We start from the raw sequence: 17,389 nt of genomic DNA, 5'->3' as shown, positions 1-17,389 counted from the left end.
GAGAGTCTTATAATGGGAGATTTTAATTTCCCAGATATTGACTGGAATTTGGGGGCTCAAGTGGGATTTACTCAAAGAGGTAACTACCATTAGGGGTAAAGGGAAGGGTTATTGCTTTCGTAAAGGCGACTACGATGGACTGAGACAGTATTTAAATTCTATACAGTGGGACCAACTGATGATGTTACCAACAGCAAATGCAAAATGGGAAGCATTCAAAGAACTTATCTTGGAAGCTACTAGGCTATACATACCAACTAAGAAATATTGTTCAAGGTTTAGGCCTAAATGGATGTCAGATGAACTGATGAGGCATATGGCAGAGAAGAAACATGCATGGGATACATACAAATTAACACATGACACAGAAGCCTATGATAGATACAAGTTGATCTGTAACCAAGTTACAAAGGAGGTTAGGCAGGCGAAGGCAGATTACGAGAAATCTTTGGTAAGGGATGCAAAGAAAAACAGCAAAGAGTTCTTTACTTATGTAAACTCTAGAAGGAAGGGGATGAATCAGATTGGTCCACTTGATATCGATGAGTCAACTGTTGATGATCCTGCTCAAGTAGCTAACAAACTAAATGAATATTTTGCATCGACATTCACACATGAGTATTTAGCGAGGGGAAAGCCAGAGGTGTATTCAACTCTAGCAGTAAGCTAGAGAATCTTGTAATAACTGAGAGTAAAGTGGTGGAGAAATTGTTGAAGATATACACAAGAAAGGCACCCGGGGTGGATGGGATCTATCCAGTTGTATTAAAGGAGGCAGCAAAGGAAGTAAGCAAACCCTTAGCCATAATTATGAGAGCTTCCTTGGACTCAGGGGAGGTACCCACAGACTGGAGATGTGCAAATGTCACCCCAATTCACAAAGGAGGATCAAAGGCTGACACAAGTAATTATAGACGTGTGAGTTTAACTTCTGTTCCAGGAAAATTAATGGAGGCACTAGTTAAAGAAGAACTGCAGGATCATTTAGACAAGACTTCAGCTATAGCTCGGACACAGCATGGTTTTGTTAAGGGGAAGTCTTGCCTGACCAATTTGATTGGATACTATGATGCAGGGAATAACTTTGATATTATATACTTGGATCTTAGAAAGGCTTTTGATACTGTTGCAGATGGAAGACTGCTGCACAAATTGGAGCAGTGTGACATTGGAGGCAAATTGCTGCTGTGGATAAAGGGGTTATGTTTGTTATTTGTTATTTGATTTTTAGGAGCATTAGCAACTAAGGCCATATTGCTCCGGGATATGCGGTGGTCATTCCCTGACCTTTCCGCATTCTCCGTATTTGGTGGTGACGGGCTCGAACCCCGGTCTAATCAAGAAGCGTGTGCTATGCACTGCTGCTCCTTCCCACCTGGCTACGGAGGCGCCGGATAAAGGGGTGGCTGAGGGGGAGAAGACAGAGAGTGGTAATCAATGGACACTGCTTTTCGTGGACTAATGTTATTAGTGGAGTCCCTCAGGGCTCAGTGTTGGGTCCATTATTGTTTTCTGTATTCATAAATGATATTGATGAGGGTATATCAAGCTTAATGTCGAAGTTTGCAGATGATACAAAGGTAGGCAGGGTTGTCAGGGACACTACTGACACTATGCTGCTGCAACAGGATCTGGAAAGGTTGAGCAGATGGGCTGAGAGGTGGCAAATGAAGTTTAACACTGACAAATGTAAAGTACTACACATGGGAAACAGCAACCCCAGAGCAACGTATCAACTCTGTGGTACTACACTGACAGTGGTAGAGAATGAAAGGGACCTGGGGGTGGTTGTGTAGGCAAATATGAAATTCTCTGATCAGTGCAGACGGGCTGCAAGAGTAGCTCATGGTGTATTGTCAATGATATATAGGAATTTTTCTAGCAGGGATAAGGAGGTGATTATTCCCTTGTAAAAGGCAATGGTCAGGCCACACCTAGAGTACTGTATACAGGTCTGGAGGCCTCATTTCAAGAAGGGTGTAGAGCTGCTGGAACGAGTACAGAGAAGGGCAACAAGATTAGTGAATGGAACAAAGGGGTGCTCTTACGAAGAAAGGCTTAAGTTTTGCAAATTACAGTGTCTGGAGACTAGGCACCAGCGAGGTGATCTGCTAGAGGTGTATAAAGCCTTGAATGGTTTGAGCATGCTCAATGCTGATGGGATTCTTCCTCTCGCTCAGAATAATCACCTGAGAGGGCATAAATTCAAATTGAGGAAAGACAGATGTAGGATAGACGTGCGGAAATTTGCCTTTAGCCAGTAGTAGATAGTTGGTTGGTGGAACAGACTTCCATCCCTTGTCGTGGAAGTTGATAGCCTAAATAAGTTTAAGGCTCAGCTGGACAGATATTTTGAACGAACAGAGGGGTGAAGTGGAAGTGGTTTTTTTTTTTTTTTTTTTGGCTGATGCTGCATAAGCTTGATTTCTTGCATCATCAAATGCCTCTACTAATGATAATGCTAATGTACATGTGGTTCAGTGCAGTTATATGGATGCTAAATACAGTTATGTATTTTGATATAGCTTGTTCATTGCATTGAATTAATTACTAATTTGTATTGAATCCAAAAAAAAATCATTCTTAAAAATGTTTCAAAAGGGAAAAATCGATTTGGAGTGTCGTGTTTTTGATCTAAGGTGGACTGAAGTGGACTTCTTCATTGGTTAACACGAAAAAGCAGTGTGTTTGGTGTGTCAGAAGACTGTGACTTTTTAAAGAATATAACACTAATTCCAATCATAAATCTTATGATCAACATAAAGGAGTGCTGCGAAAAGAAAAGTGTTTAAAGTTATAAAATGAATTAAGAAAACAAAACATACTGAAAATGTATCAGTCAAGAAATTTCTCAGCTGTACGTGTCAATTATCAAGTTGCACATTTGATCAATTTTGAAAGTAAACCGTTCAATGATGATGAATTTTGTTAAGCGTTGTTTGTTAAAAGTTGTGAAAGAAATTTGTCCAGAGAAACGAAGAATGATACAAGACATTAGTTTGTCTCAACAAACAATTATGCAAAGAGTAGAAGATATTGGAAAGAATTTGTTCGAACAACCTTTGGAAAACATATAACAAATGAAATATTTTAGTGTGGCACTGGATGACAATATTGATGTAAATGACACAACCCAACTCCTCATCTTCATACAGGGAATTAATGATAATTTTGAACGAATTGAAGATTTAGCTGATCTACAGAGTATGCACGGAACAACTACAGGTGAAAATCTTTACCAATCTATCGAAAAGTTAGGATTAAATATTAAAAACCTGGTAGAAGTCACAAGTGGTGGTGCAAAAAATATGATTGGTTAAAACATTGGGCTTATGGGTAGAATAACGAAGAAAATTATACATATCGGAGCTGAAACTCCGATTGGAATTCACTGAATTGTGCATCAAGAAGCTCTTTATGGGAAAGTATTGGATCTCCAACACGTTATGAATGTGGTTATTTCAACTGTAAATTTTACAACATCACATGCTCTTAATGTGGCTGTTGAAACATCACCAAATTTTTCAACATAGAAAAAGGGAGACGAATAAAAACAACTATCAAATGTGGAGTGGCTGTTGATCGTGCAATTCATACATACATTTCTAATCATTTAAATGCTCTTAATTTAAAACTACAGGGGAAAGGAAAATTATATCTGCAATAAGGCCTCTGAGGTTGGGATTATTCATACTACCAATTTTAAACACACACACCAACCATTTATGACTGGTTGAATAATGAAATAAAATAAAATAAAATGATAGAAAAGACTGTAAAATAATATTTACAAAAAACTTTTAATCATTTACAAAAAACTAAACTATAACAAAAGTAAAATAAGTAAATAAGTTAAAATGCATTAAAATATAAATATAAAAGCAATAAAAAGACAATAAAAAACACTAGAGCTTTCGGAGGTGTCTTCCTCCTTCCTCAGTAATAGTGAGACTTAAATGACACATCCTTAAATACCAGGTTCACGGCACACGTGGATGACCAGGCGCATACTCAGCATTCCTTTCACTTGTACCGGAACCGGAAGTGGACTGGACACATGGAAAATTAAAACGTTTGTCTCTTGTCATAACCACCGCCTCAAAAAGGGGGTGAAGCCTAACTCCCCTGTCTCTGTTTATACTATTGTTACCAGAGGATCCAATCCACAGACTTTCCAGCCACTTGCGGTCCCAGAATCTATGCGCCCGGTCAAGGATGACAGCGTTGTCGGGGGAGATCTGGTGTTGTTTTTCCCAATAGTGCTCGGCAATGGCGGATTTATTGAGCTCTGCGGTCCGTATCGCTCGTGAATGTTCTCCCAGACGGTCCTTGAGACGCCGTCCTGTCTCCCCCACAATCCGGGCATGTGATCTCATACACGACCCCACTACTAGAATCCCTAGTAATGGGGTCTTTGACCTGTGACACTACTGTGTGCAACCTCCGGCCCGGAAGCTGCACACAGCGTGTCTGAAAGTCGCGAAGCATCCTCACAATGCGATCTGACAGGCCTGGATAGTAGGGAACATACACTGTGGTAAGCGGTACAGGCGGAACTACCCGATTGGGCTCTTTCTCTCTGTTGTATTCATCAATGACCCCCTGGGGGTAACCGCACCTCATAAGATCCGTCGTGATTTGCCTAATTTCCTTCTCCCCCTCCTCAGGGGTACTGCAATGCGTTCTCACCCTACCCAAAAGTGCTCTGGCCACACTATTTTTATGTTGGACAGTCTGTGCCGTCCTATAATGTGTGTACTGGCCCCTACACATTGGTTTCCTATAAACCTTAGTTCTAAGTCTGGGGCCTTCCCTATATACCATTATGTCCAGAAATGGGAGGGTACCATCTATTTCTACCTCCGAGGTAAATTTTATGAAGGGGGAGAAACCATTGAGAAACGAGACCACATCTTCCTCTCTCCCCTTCCTTACAATAGTAAACGTGTCATCAACATATCGTTTCCACTTACGCATAGGGAACTCCAATCTTGCGAAAACCCTATTCTCAAATTCCTCCATAGCCAGATTTGCAACAATGGCGCTGATTGGAGAACCCATGGCTGTACCGTGAACCTGTTTATACATCACTCCTTGGAAAACCAAGGTTGTACTAGAAAGACATAATTCAACAGCACCACATATATCTTCTATGTTTAGGTGGGATCTAGCACTTAAAGTATTATCCTTTTGTAAAGCCAACCTTACACATTCTACCCCATGTGCTATGGGGATACAAGTAAATAGTGATATAACATCTAATGACATCATCATCTCGTCCTCCCCTATTTCTTGACTCCTTACAAAGTTCACAAATTCCGCACTGTCTCCAATGACCAACGCGGACCGCCCCACAACCGGGGAAATCAGCTGCGCCAGATATTTAGATAAAGCATACGTAGGGGTACCAATGAAGGAAACTATGGGCCGTAATGGAACATTCTCCTTGTGTGTCTTAGGTAACCCATAAAATCTGGGCAGTTGACACCCTGTTGCATGCATGGACCAATACTTGTCCTTTGGAATCTTTTCCATCTTTAGCCAGAGCACTTTTGGGTAGGGTGAGAACGCATTGCAGTACCCCTGAGGAGGGGGAGAAGGAAATTAGGCAAATCACGACGGATCTTATGAGGTGCGGTTACCCCCAGAGGGTCATTGATGAATACAACAGAGAGAAAGAGCCCAATCGGGTAGTTCCGCCTGTACCGCTTACCACAGTGTATGTTCCCTACTATCCGCGCCTGTCAGATCGCATTGCGAGGATGCTTCGCGACTTTCAGACACGCTGTGTGCAGCTTCCGGGCCGGAGGTTGCACACAGTAGTGTCACAGGTCAAAGACCCCATTACTAGGGATTCTAGTAGTGGGGTCGTGTATGAGATCACATGCCCGGATTGTGGGGAATGTTACGTGGGGGAGACAGGACGGCGTCTCAAGGACCGTCTGGGAGAACATTCACGAGCGATACGGACCGCAGAGCTCAATAAATCCGCCATTGCCGAGCACTATTGGGAAAAACAACACAAGATCTCCCCCGACAGCGCTGTCATCCTTGACCGGGCGCATAGATTCTGGGACCGCAAGTGGTTGGAAAGTCTGTGGATTGGATCCTCTGGTAACAATAGTATAAACAGAGACAGGGGAGTTAGGCTTCACCCCCTTTTTGAGGCGGTGGTTTTGACAAGAGACAAACGTTTTAATTTTCCATGTGTCCAGTCCACTTCCGGTTCCGGTACAAGTGAAAGGAATGCTGAGTATGCGCCTGGTCATCCACGTGTGCCGTGAACCTGGTATTTAAGTATGTGTCATTTAAGTCTCACTATTACTGAGGAAGGAGGAAGACACCGCCAAAAGCTCTAGTGTTTTTTATTGTCTTTTTATCGCTTTTATATTTATATTTTAATGCATTAACTTATTTACTTATTTTACTTTTGTTATAGTTTAGTTTTTTGTAAATATTATTTTACAGTCTTTTCTATCATTTTATTTTATTTTATTTCATTATTCAACCAGTCATAAACGGTTGGTGTGTGTGTTTAAAATTGGTAGAAAGGAAAATTGGTCTGATTTGTTTGGTGACATCAAATCATTTCAGAATAAGTTATTATTTAAATCCCAGTTGAGCAAGACAATTTAGTTTTACCGAGCTAAAGGAGAAACATATTTCCACAGAATCATTGCATTTTGTTATTACAATTACTTTTTTGACAAGTTTGAAAGTCGATTTTCTGATATAAAATCCCATGAAAAAAAATAAGCTTTTGTTTGAGAACCCATTTACTTCTATGGCTGAAAACTACAATCCCAGATTGCGACTTGAAATTATTGATCTTCAAGTCAAAATATAATTCAAAAATAAGTAAACAAACTGCAAAAATAAACTATTTGAATTCTACAAGGCTTTCCCATCTGAAGATTTTCTGCTAATAAAAGAAAATGCAATGGAAATGGTTACTTTGTTCGGATCAACGTTTGTTTGCAAGCAGATTTTTTTTCACTCGTAAAATCAAATAAATATTTAAAAAGAAACAGAAAAACAAGTGAGCATTTTTTTTATGAAAACCCCAAACACGAGAGAAAAACTATAGTACCGTGCATGAGTTGGAGGTCGAGAAGAAGAAAGAAGATATTTGTTGACATTACACTTGAACTTCCGTGCACTGTAATTTTCAGGAAATACATATGAAGAAAGGTTGTTCCAGAAAACAGCAGTTGAATGAATAAAATGGGAAGATGAAAAGTTGATTCTGTGAATTTGAAGTTGGACAGTATATGGATGTTGGCTGGTGGTGGCACGCGTTTGGACTGTTTTGAAAGAGAGAGTGGGAATTATAGAAGCCAATTCAGAAGAACAGTGCCCATGGAAGTATCTGTAAAAAAAAGCCATGCAGCAGAAGCAGTACGTCTATGAGACAGCAAGTGGAGAGACTCTGTTAGGGAGGAGTCATTAATTAACCAAACTGCCCTCTTCTGAATGGAATCTAGAAGCCTGAGAGAGGTTTTGGGGACACCACCCCAAATGTGCGAACAATATTCCTTGGTAGGGCGGATTTGCAATTTGTACAGAGTGAACAGCTGTTTCGAAGAAAATTAACGCACAGAACGAAAGAGAAAACCAAGTTTTTTAGATGTAGAGGAAGCAATATTTTTAATGTGCTTGTGCCAAGAGAGATTAGAAGTCAGGGTAATCTCCAAAAGAGATATATCATTTTGCCTAGAAATCGTAACGTCACCAAAGATAAGCATAGGAACAGAAGAATCCTTTTTGCGAGATGTAAGTCAGGACTGAGTTTTAGAAGGATAGAAATCAACTAAGTTGTCTTTGCTCCACTGGAGAATTACATAGAGATTGGCATTTAAGGAATTGGTAGTGTATATTCGAGAAGTTTAAGCTGATTGGGCAGGGCAAGGTTTCTCAAACTGGAAAGTGGAATGCAATGTGCTTTCATCGGCAAAACTATGGATAGGATTTCCGGTCAATGAAAGAAGGTCATTAATATACAAGAGAAAAAGAATGAAGGGGAAAAAACTGAACCTTGGGGGACACCAGCATAGCATTAGTAATGAAGTTAGAAGACAGAGAGCCATCTACCATCATCCTCAGTGAGCAGTCAGAGAGAAAACTGGATAACCAATTACAAAGAAGAGTTGGCAAACCATAAGATGGAAGCTTGTTTAGAAGATCTTTATGCCAAACACGATTGAAAGTCTGAGATGTCAAGAGCAACTGCTTGTGTTTCACCGAACTTTTCCATTGAATTTGTCCATAAATTGGAACATAGGCCAGAATATCACCTCTGGATTGACACTGACGGAATCCATACTGACGATCGTTGATCAGGCGGAAGGTTTCTAGATAGTTTAAGTGTTCACGGTTAAGTGATTTCTCCATTACTTTAGAAAGAGTAGAAATAATTGGATAGGAGGGATTTGTCACCCCTTTTCAGTAACTGGCTAGATATAAGCAAATTTCCAAGTAGAAGGAAAAACACCTTTGGAATAAGAAAGTGAATAAAGGTGGCATAGAACAGGAGTAAGTTCAGGAGCGCAGGTTTTTAGAACAAGTGGAGAAATACCATCAGGACCTGGAGCTCCATCGAGAAATATCATCAGGACATAATCTTCATTATGTATTGAGATTGGTGTCACAAATTTGCAACCAAATTTTGAACAATTATTTAAAAATATCCATCCTCAATCATCTCATTAAATATTAAGTTTTGTCCAGTAAATGTTATTTTGTATTATACTTAATAAAATTTTCGAATATTTCAATTTTAGGTTTATCATTATATTTATTTATTCACCTTAATATTGAAAAGCAGTGATCCTTTTCAGGTTTTAAATTTTCTAAAATGAGCATTTAAAAGCAAAAGTAAAGTATTTTTTTCTAAAACAAAAGAAGTATTTCAAACAGAAACAAAAGTATAAAGTATTTAAAAAACAAACAAACAAAAGTAAGTCATATTTTTACAATTTTAATAAAATCTAAAAAAATAAATCACTGACATAGATCTGTTACAAATAAAAGTGCTGGGAATTTGCATTTTTTGATACATAGCTTGAAAAGAAAAAAACGGTAACATGAAAATAGAAACTTCCTTTTACGAGTAACAAGATATAGAAAATGTGACACACAATTTTTTCTCAAATCACTCTGTGTGGCCCGCAAAATAAATCTAACTTTGAATACGGCCCCCATACGGGAAAAGGTTGGACACCACTGTGCTAGAGCAACATCACAGTCAATATATCATTACCAAAGCTGCTGCTGCTGCTGCTACTCTCACAGCAATCTACTCTGTCGGTATTAATTGCTACTTTCCTAGAAATAAGTGTATTTAGATCATGAATGCATTATATTATTAGACTCATTTCAGAACATGTGAATAAGTGGAAGGAAGGTTCAAAACCATAAAAATACTATAATGGAAATTGTAATTATAAATCATATACTCTACCTAGTTTCTAGAGATGGAGGTGTTTGAATAGGAAGTACTGCCAATATTCCATATTTATATGAGAAAAAGAGGGGAAGTTCATCACAGATACCTAAAAAAAAAAAGGGTAACTTCATTAATCCCTTAAGTCACAAATGTTTCTTTATATCAATAGTTTTAAGGGAGAACTATTCAATAAAACTGAGAAGTTTATATTTTAGGCATTTACATGCCCCCAAGTAATAATACATGATAATGCCTATAACCACTATAAAACTAAAATACAGCCATCCTTCAATTTACATCCTTTGTAAAAAGGATAGGTGGAACAGGACCAGGGTATGTCTGCCAGGGGCAAAGGTTGATGACGTTGTAGAGCGAATATCATCTTTTAAGGGCACAAAAGGTGATATAGTTGTACACGTTGGCACTAATGATATTAAGAGTAGGAGACCGGCGGAATTACTCAACAAGTACAGGTCACTGTTGAAAAAAAGCCGTGAAATAGGGTTGAATTTGAAAGTGTCTGCAATTCTGCCCAGACACGATAGGAGGGAGTACATGATGAGAGCCTTGTCGATCAATTCGGCCCTGGAAAGATTGTGCAAGGCTCAAGGGGTAGAATTTTTTTCAGCCTGGACTGTACTTGTTAACAGGAGAGATTGCTTCTACAAGGATGGGATACACTTAAATAGAAAGGGTGCAAGAATATTTGCTGATGCTATCGAGGCAGTGTTAGGTGGGTCGGAAAACTGCTAGTTTGGGGGGATACAAAGACTAATAGTTTAACAGTAACCGCAGGCAGAGGTGAAGGTGATTCTTGCACAACTTCTATTAGAATAAGAAGTGACCTGGAGCGAGGGGGGTTGGGGGTTTCAGAGACGGATGGCAGTCATCATGGAATAGTTGAGTATATGGGATGTGTTAGGGTAACAAGGAATAGGCATAGGAGCATGTATGCTTGCATGTATACCAATGCTAGAAGTATAGTAAATAAATTTGATGAATTTGAAGTGTTGGTCAAGACATTAAAGGCGGATATTGTTGGGATAGCAGAGACGTGGTGTCACAAAGATATAAGGAATGCAGAACTGGAATTTGGGGAGTACAATGTGTACAGAAAGGATAGACAGGACAGAAAGGGAGGGGGTGTTATGCTGTTAATTAAGAAAAACATAAAATCAAAGGAAATGCACCAAGTTAATATAGATGAACAGTGTTCTGTTGAGTCAGTTTGGTGTGAGATAAGCACTGCGAAAGGAAAAATAAGAGTAGGAGTGTGTTATAGGCCTAATGACTTGAATGAGTACAATGAACAATTGTACAGAGAAATAGAGTGGGCCAGTAAATCAGAATGTCTTATAATGGGGGATTTTAACTTCCCAGATATTGACCGGAACTTGTGGGTTGGTCACTCACACACTAGTCAGACTTTTGTGGATTTATTGGATGATTGTTTTCTGCAGCAGCATGTTCGAGAGGTAACCAGAGAAAGTAACACTCTTGATCTGGTTATCAGCAGTGATCATTCGTGTATTAAGAATTTGCAGATAAAGGAACCACTAGGTGGCAGTGATCACAGTGTGCTGAAGTGGGATTTACTCAAAGAGGTAACTACCGTCAGGGGTAAAGGAAAGGGTTTTTGCTTCCGTAAAGGGGAGTACAGTGGTCTCAGACAGTTTTTAAATTCTGTACAGTGGGATCAACTGACGATGTTACAAACAGTAAATTCTAAGTGGGAAGCATTCAAAGAATCAATCGTGGAAGCTACTAGACTTTATATACCGATTAAGAAATATCGTTCAAGGTTTAGGCCTAAATGGTTATCAAATGAACTAATGAGACTCGTGACAGAGAAGAAAAATGCATGGGATGCATATAAATTATCAGGTGACGCAGAAGCCTATGGCAGATATAAACTAGTCTGTAATCAGGTCACAAAGGAGGTTCGGCAGGCGAAGGCGGATTACGAGAAATCTTTGGCAAAAGATGCTAAGAAAAACAGCAAGGATTTCTTTACTTATATAAACTCTAAAAGGAAGGGGATGAATATGATTGGTCCACTTGACATCGATGGTTCGACTGTTGATGATCCTGCTCAGATAGCAAACAGACTGAATGAGTATTTTGCATCTACATTCACATGTGAGGAATTATTACAATTTGAAAATGGAAGAAGGTTATCAAATTGTAGCAGTGTGCTTAATGATTTTGTAATAACTGAGAGCAAAGTGGAGGAGAAATTGTTGAAGTTAAATATAAGAAAGGCAGCTGGGGTGGATGGGATCTATCCAGTTATTTTAAAGGAGGCGGCAAAGCAACTAAGCAAACCCTTAGCCATAATTATGAGAGCATCCTTGGACTCAGGGGAGGCTCCCACGGACTGGTTGTTGTTGTTGTTGTTTGGTTTTTAGGAGCATTAGCAACTAAGGCCATATTGCTCCGGAATATGCGGTGGTCATTCCTTGACCTTTCCGCATCCTCCATATTTGGTGGTGACGGGCTCGAACCCCGGTCTAATCAAGAAGCGTGTGGTACGCACTGCTGCTCCTTCCCACCTGGCTACGGAGGCGCCCCCCCCCCCCCACGGACTGGAGATGTGCAAATGTGTCCCCAATTCACAAAGGTGGATCGAAGGGTGACACGAGTAATTACAGATAAAGATGCATTGCAGGATCATCTAGACAAGACTGCAGCAATAATTCAAACACAGCATGGGTTTGTTAAGGGAAAGTCTTGTCTGACAAATTTGATTGGTTATTATGATGTGGTCACAAAGGAACTGGATGCAAAAAATAATTTTGATATCATATACTTGGATTTCAGGAAAGCTTTTGACACTGTTGCGCATGGAAGACTACTGTACAAATTGGAGCAGAATGGTATTAAGGGTAAGTTGCTACAATGGATAAAAGGATGGTTAAGTGGGAGAAGACAGAGGGTGGTAATCAATGGGTGCTGCTCTTCGTGGACTAATGTTATTAGTGGAGTCCCACAGGGTTCGGTGTTGGGTCCACTGTCGTTTTGTGTATTTATCAATGATATTGATGAAGGTATATCAGGCTTAATGTCGAAGTTTGCAGATGACACAAAGGTTGGCAGGGTTGTTAATGACAGTAATGGCAGTGTGCTACTGCAACAGGATCTAGATAATTTGGGCAGATGGGCTAAGAAGTGGCAACTGAAGTTCAACCTTGACAAATGCAAAGTACTGCATATGGGTAGAAGTAACCCCAGAGAAACGTACCAACTGTGTGGTACTACACTTAAGGTGGTAGAAAATGAAAAAGACCTGGGAGTAATTGTGCAGTCAGATATGAAGTTTTCTGAGCAGTGCAGACAGGCTGCTAGGGCGGGTCATGGGGTTTTGTCAATGATATATAGGAATTTTGCTAGCAGGGAAAAGGAGGTGATTGTCCCTCTGTATAAGGCAATGGTCAGGCCACGCCTTGAGTACTGCATACAGGTCTGGAGGCCTCATTTTAGGAAGGATGTAGATTTGCTTGAGCGTGTACAGAGAAGAGCAACACGATTGGTGAGGGGAATGAAGGGATTCTCTTACCAAGAGAGGCTTAAGTTCTGCAAATTGCAGTGGCTGGAGACTAGGCACCTGCGCGGTGATCTGATTGAGGTCTATAAGGCCTTGAATGGGTTGAGCACGCTGAATTCTGATGGGATCCTTCCACTTGTTCAGATTACCAACCTACGGGGACATAAGTTCAAATTAAGAAAGGACAGATGTAGAATAGATGTGCGGAAATTTGCCTTTAGCCAGCGGGTGGTTAATTGCTGGAACAAACTTCCATCTGTCGTTGTGGAAGTTGATAGGTTAAAATAAATTTAAGGAGGAACTGGACAGGCATTTGGAGGGAATGGTGTGATTTTTTTTTTTTTTTTTTGGCTGATGCTGCATAAGCTCCTACACTTGCTTTCTTACATCATGTGCCACTACTACTACCACATCCTTAATTGAGCTATGGAGGCTGGATGTTAAGCAAAATGACATATAAAAGGGTTATTTTCCCATAAACACAATGATATAAATAGATAATTCATTCCTGAACATCTGAAATATAAGATCATGTTATGTATTACCCTATTTTAAGCAGTTTCTGTAGCTTTCACCCAAATATGGATCAACATTAGATTTGCTTAGGATATAAGGGGATATTTAAAAAAAATAAAAAATCTTTGAGGGTATAAGGGGATTTTACAAAAAATCTAATAAACAATATTTAATAAAATATTACTTCTAAATACATCACTGTATAAATCACAACTGCATTATGCAATAAGTAGAGCAAGTTATGCCTAACCAAATATGTACTACTTATTGCAACACAGTTGCTCACCTTCACATTTTATCACTAAAATCTAAATCAGTTTGTACTACAGAAACTTAATGTGCACACATGTAAAGATTCTGCAACTGCAATCTATTGATGTATTGGCAATCTCTTATGCAAGTATTTTTCCTATTAATAAATGCTATTGGTATATTTACTATTTCTAAATTTTATTTTGCCTTTCATCTAAAAATTACCTCAACAAAAATAAGGCATATTGACATAGCAGTAGGAATGAAAAGGTTGCAATAGGCTGTCATATGTATGGAAGTTCTTTCTGATGAATCATAGGAACTAAATAAATTTCATAAACTAAATAAAAACTGATTACATTTAAATAATAAATGTAATCAGTTTAAGACCTTTCTCTCCCTACATTTATAACTTTGTCTTCTCAATAATTATTTTTTACAAACCCATCATAACTTTCCTTTACAATCTTCGAAAATCCTTCCTCAGAATCTGCCACCAGTGCCATATCATCTGTAAACCTAAAGCTCTCAATAACCTCACCCCCCCCATCTTTACCTTATATAATTCTCCTTCATCCATATTTCCTTTATCAAATACCTTTTTTAACCATTTCTCCTACATACATTAAATTAAGTCAGTGAGAGATAGCAGCTATCTCACACCTCTTCCTATTCCTACACCTTCAGTGTCACCTCATCCAACTCCATTACTTTTTGTACCCAGTATAACTATGATGAGTTATTACGTAGCACAGAGTGAAACGGAAGACAGAATAAATAAATGACAAGTTTAATATAAAATTGTAAAACACATACATTAAATACATACAGTACAAATAGCTTTTGGTTATTATGGTAACCTTCATCAGTCAAACTGATAGTTCAGGAACGTAGAACATAAGGGCATGTAGTGCCAGTCATGTATAGTGAACTGCGTGATGTAGTAGTAGTTTGATGTTGAAGCCTGTATTTGTGACGTGTGCAAACGTTGCCAACATTTGTCACTCATAAGAATGGTTGCTTCAATAATAAGATGGGCATGACATCCACTGCTTCTGTTGACTGAAGTATTAGAGCATGTGATGTTCAACGACTCCAACCAGGCATGGCGCTGGTAATGGCAGGACTGATCAACAACCACGACATCGCGGTGTGGGTCAGTCATGTCGGGTTGACCAGAAGTGCTCGGCAATGGCCGAGTGTTCTATGCCCACTAAGCAGATGGCTATTTCATCTTCTGAAAGACGTTTGCTGAGTAGTCTCTCAGTTTCTCCGATGTAGCAGTTAGTGCAGTCACGGCAAAAAATGCGGTAGACTAGTCTACTTTGTAGTAAGGTGGGAACCGGTGTTTTCACTCTAGAGATGAGGGATTGCAATTTCCTGCCCGGGAGCTGTACGCACTTTATGCCATGTAATTTCAGGACCCTAGAAACTTGCTGTGATAAGTTTGAGTAGTATGGGATAAAGGTGCTTGTGGTGGAGTCATTACCTTGAATGTTCCTGTTGGTTGCCACATGACCAATGGTTAATGTATCTTGAAGACTCCATGAATTCCCCTGACATCTTGGCTCATGAGTGTATGCAACATCTAGGGATAAAATAGTTGGATGGTTCCCCACTGCCTTTCCCAACTGTAAGCAATTTGGATGGGCAAGACACAGAGTTGGGTAAGTTGTTTAAGGGTTTAATGGTGCATTAGCATCTAAGGCTATAATGCGCCAAGTGAAGAAGAAGGGGAGAGAGAGAGAGAGAGAGAGAGAGAGAGAGAGAGAGAGAGAGAGAGAGAGAGAGAGAGAGAGAGAGAGAGAGAGAGAGAGAGCAGACTCACTGGAAAAAAAAAAAAAAAGTAGAACAAGAGTCAGAAGTAGAAGGGGATCATTAAGAAAGAGGTTTGGTTTTTATGGCGCATGGGTGACTAATCGCTAAGAAAGAGAAGAATGATGATGATATCCAAATTGAAATCCTGGGTGCGCCAAGCACGTACCCACCAGATGTGAGCCCCTTAGTTCACTAAAAGAATATTATAAATATTCAATGACACTTAAACCTAAGCTTAACTTCACCTGAAGTTTCTGCATGTGTGAACAAGCTTTAAAACTTATTCAGGTGAATTCTTACCTTCATCTGTCTGGGCTTCAAGGTCTCATTTGTAAAGTTTTATGTGTCTTTTCAGGACTCCATGAGGCTGCCTTTCTTGGGGATAAAAAATTTATCCAATGACAGTTGAATGAAATCCTTTCAATTCCCATAACATCTTATAGCCATTTCTGAACTTCTGCTTGTTTTACCACTTCATTCAATGACTAGATCAACTGCTTGAATAGTCTCTTTTATTACCTCTAAATGTTTGAAAACTTATCCTTTGCTTTAAGACTGTGGGGAAGAGGCATAACTGAAGACCTTTAATATCCCTATATATATTTATTATTTTATTTATATTATGCAAGTATATTCCTTCACTAACTTTTCATTTCTTTAGTTTGTTTTACACCCTTCACCATAGTATTTTTTTTTGATAATTGTTATCAACTTTTGTGACAACAGCTCCCCACAGGGCACTAAAGCCCATAATGCAACATGAGTGCTATGTTGTAATTCTCAATATTTAATCAAAAGATCTAAGAGCTGAGGGTGTGTGTGTGTTTCAAAAATGTATATTGGAAAGAATTGTGTATATCTCGTGAGCAAGCAATCGAGGATAATATGCAAAATAGAATAAGAAAACATTTAATTATACAAGGTTATTTACACATAAACACAGAGGGGGGAACCATTCCTAATAAGTGATCACTTTCTTCATTTAAATTTCTAATCTGTTATATTTTTACTTTTCTTCATTCAATTAAAATACTCTTAATCGATACTAACAATGCAACTTCAATTAATCAAATGTAACCACAATCAGTATTCTCAAAATAAACCTCTATCTTTTATTATAACTCACTTAATGTTGCTAAACTTGATTAAACCTGTAACGTTGTACACAACAATCAAATCCATATTATTAATACTTATTATTCAGGCTTTCATTCACAACACTTACTCTTTTTAATGAACTGAATTATCAGCAATTATCATTACAAACAGTAAATCTCCAATTTAAAATTCAATCCGTATAACACAAAATGCTGCTCTCTAATCACACTCTAACAGACTGCCTTTTAGATAAGTGTGCCTGAATTTAGTAGTTCTTATGGCATTACATAATATTATATATATTATTTATAAACTTGTCATTCATACATAATACCTATATTTCGTAAGGAATGCATTTATCATTCAATTCAATTTCTTTTCTACTCTACCTCCTTTATTCAATCTTTATAATGAAATTTACTTTCCAATTATTCTTACCTACAACATTTATTTTACCTTCACTCTTTACCAATTAATTCATTAAGCCTCTGTTTTACTTCTCTCTCTCATGTTTTGTCTTTTTCACAAATAACACTAATTTACAGCACACTCTTGCTTATCACTGCCAACATATATTTGCCATGTTAAAAGTAACCTAAAAGATCCAGCCAACCAATAAATTTTACAATTTACCCTAATATCCATTTTCAAACAATAAAACTTTACTTATACATTCACCCCCTCCTCTACTATAATGTCAGTTCTTACATAGCTAT

At 38.6% G+C, this 17,389-nt stretch overlaps 1 protein-coding gene across 1 annotated transcript in view; it reads right to left on the bottom strand.

The window, feature by feature from the left end:
- The window catches only part of Nup133 (nuclear pore complex protein Nup133), a 390,085-nt gene that overhangs the window by 207,598 nt on the left and 165,098 nt on the right, over positions 1–17,389 (bottom strand). Inside the window, exon 14 of the mRNA XM_090386292.1 lies at positions 9,461–9,551. Within this exon, the coding sequence (XP_090242418.1) occupies positions 9,461–9,551 (91 nt within the window). The remainder of the gene's footprint in view (positions 1–9,460; positions 9,552–17,389) is intronic.

This window comes from Mastigoproctus giganteus, chromosome 1 (assembly GCF_048544385.1).
Source record: "Mastigoproctus giganteus isolate SK-2022 chromosome 1, ASM4854438v1, whole genome shotgun sequence".
NCBI lineage: Eukaryota > Metazoa > Arthropoda > Arachnida > Uropygi > Thelyphonidae > Mastigoproctus > Mastigoproctus giganteus.
The sequence above is the reverse complement of the archived record's forward strand: the minus strand, read 5'-3'. Positions and strand labels throughout refer to the sequence as shown.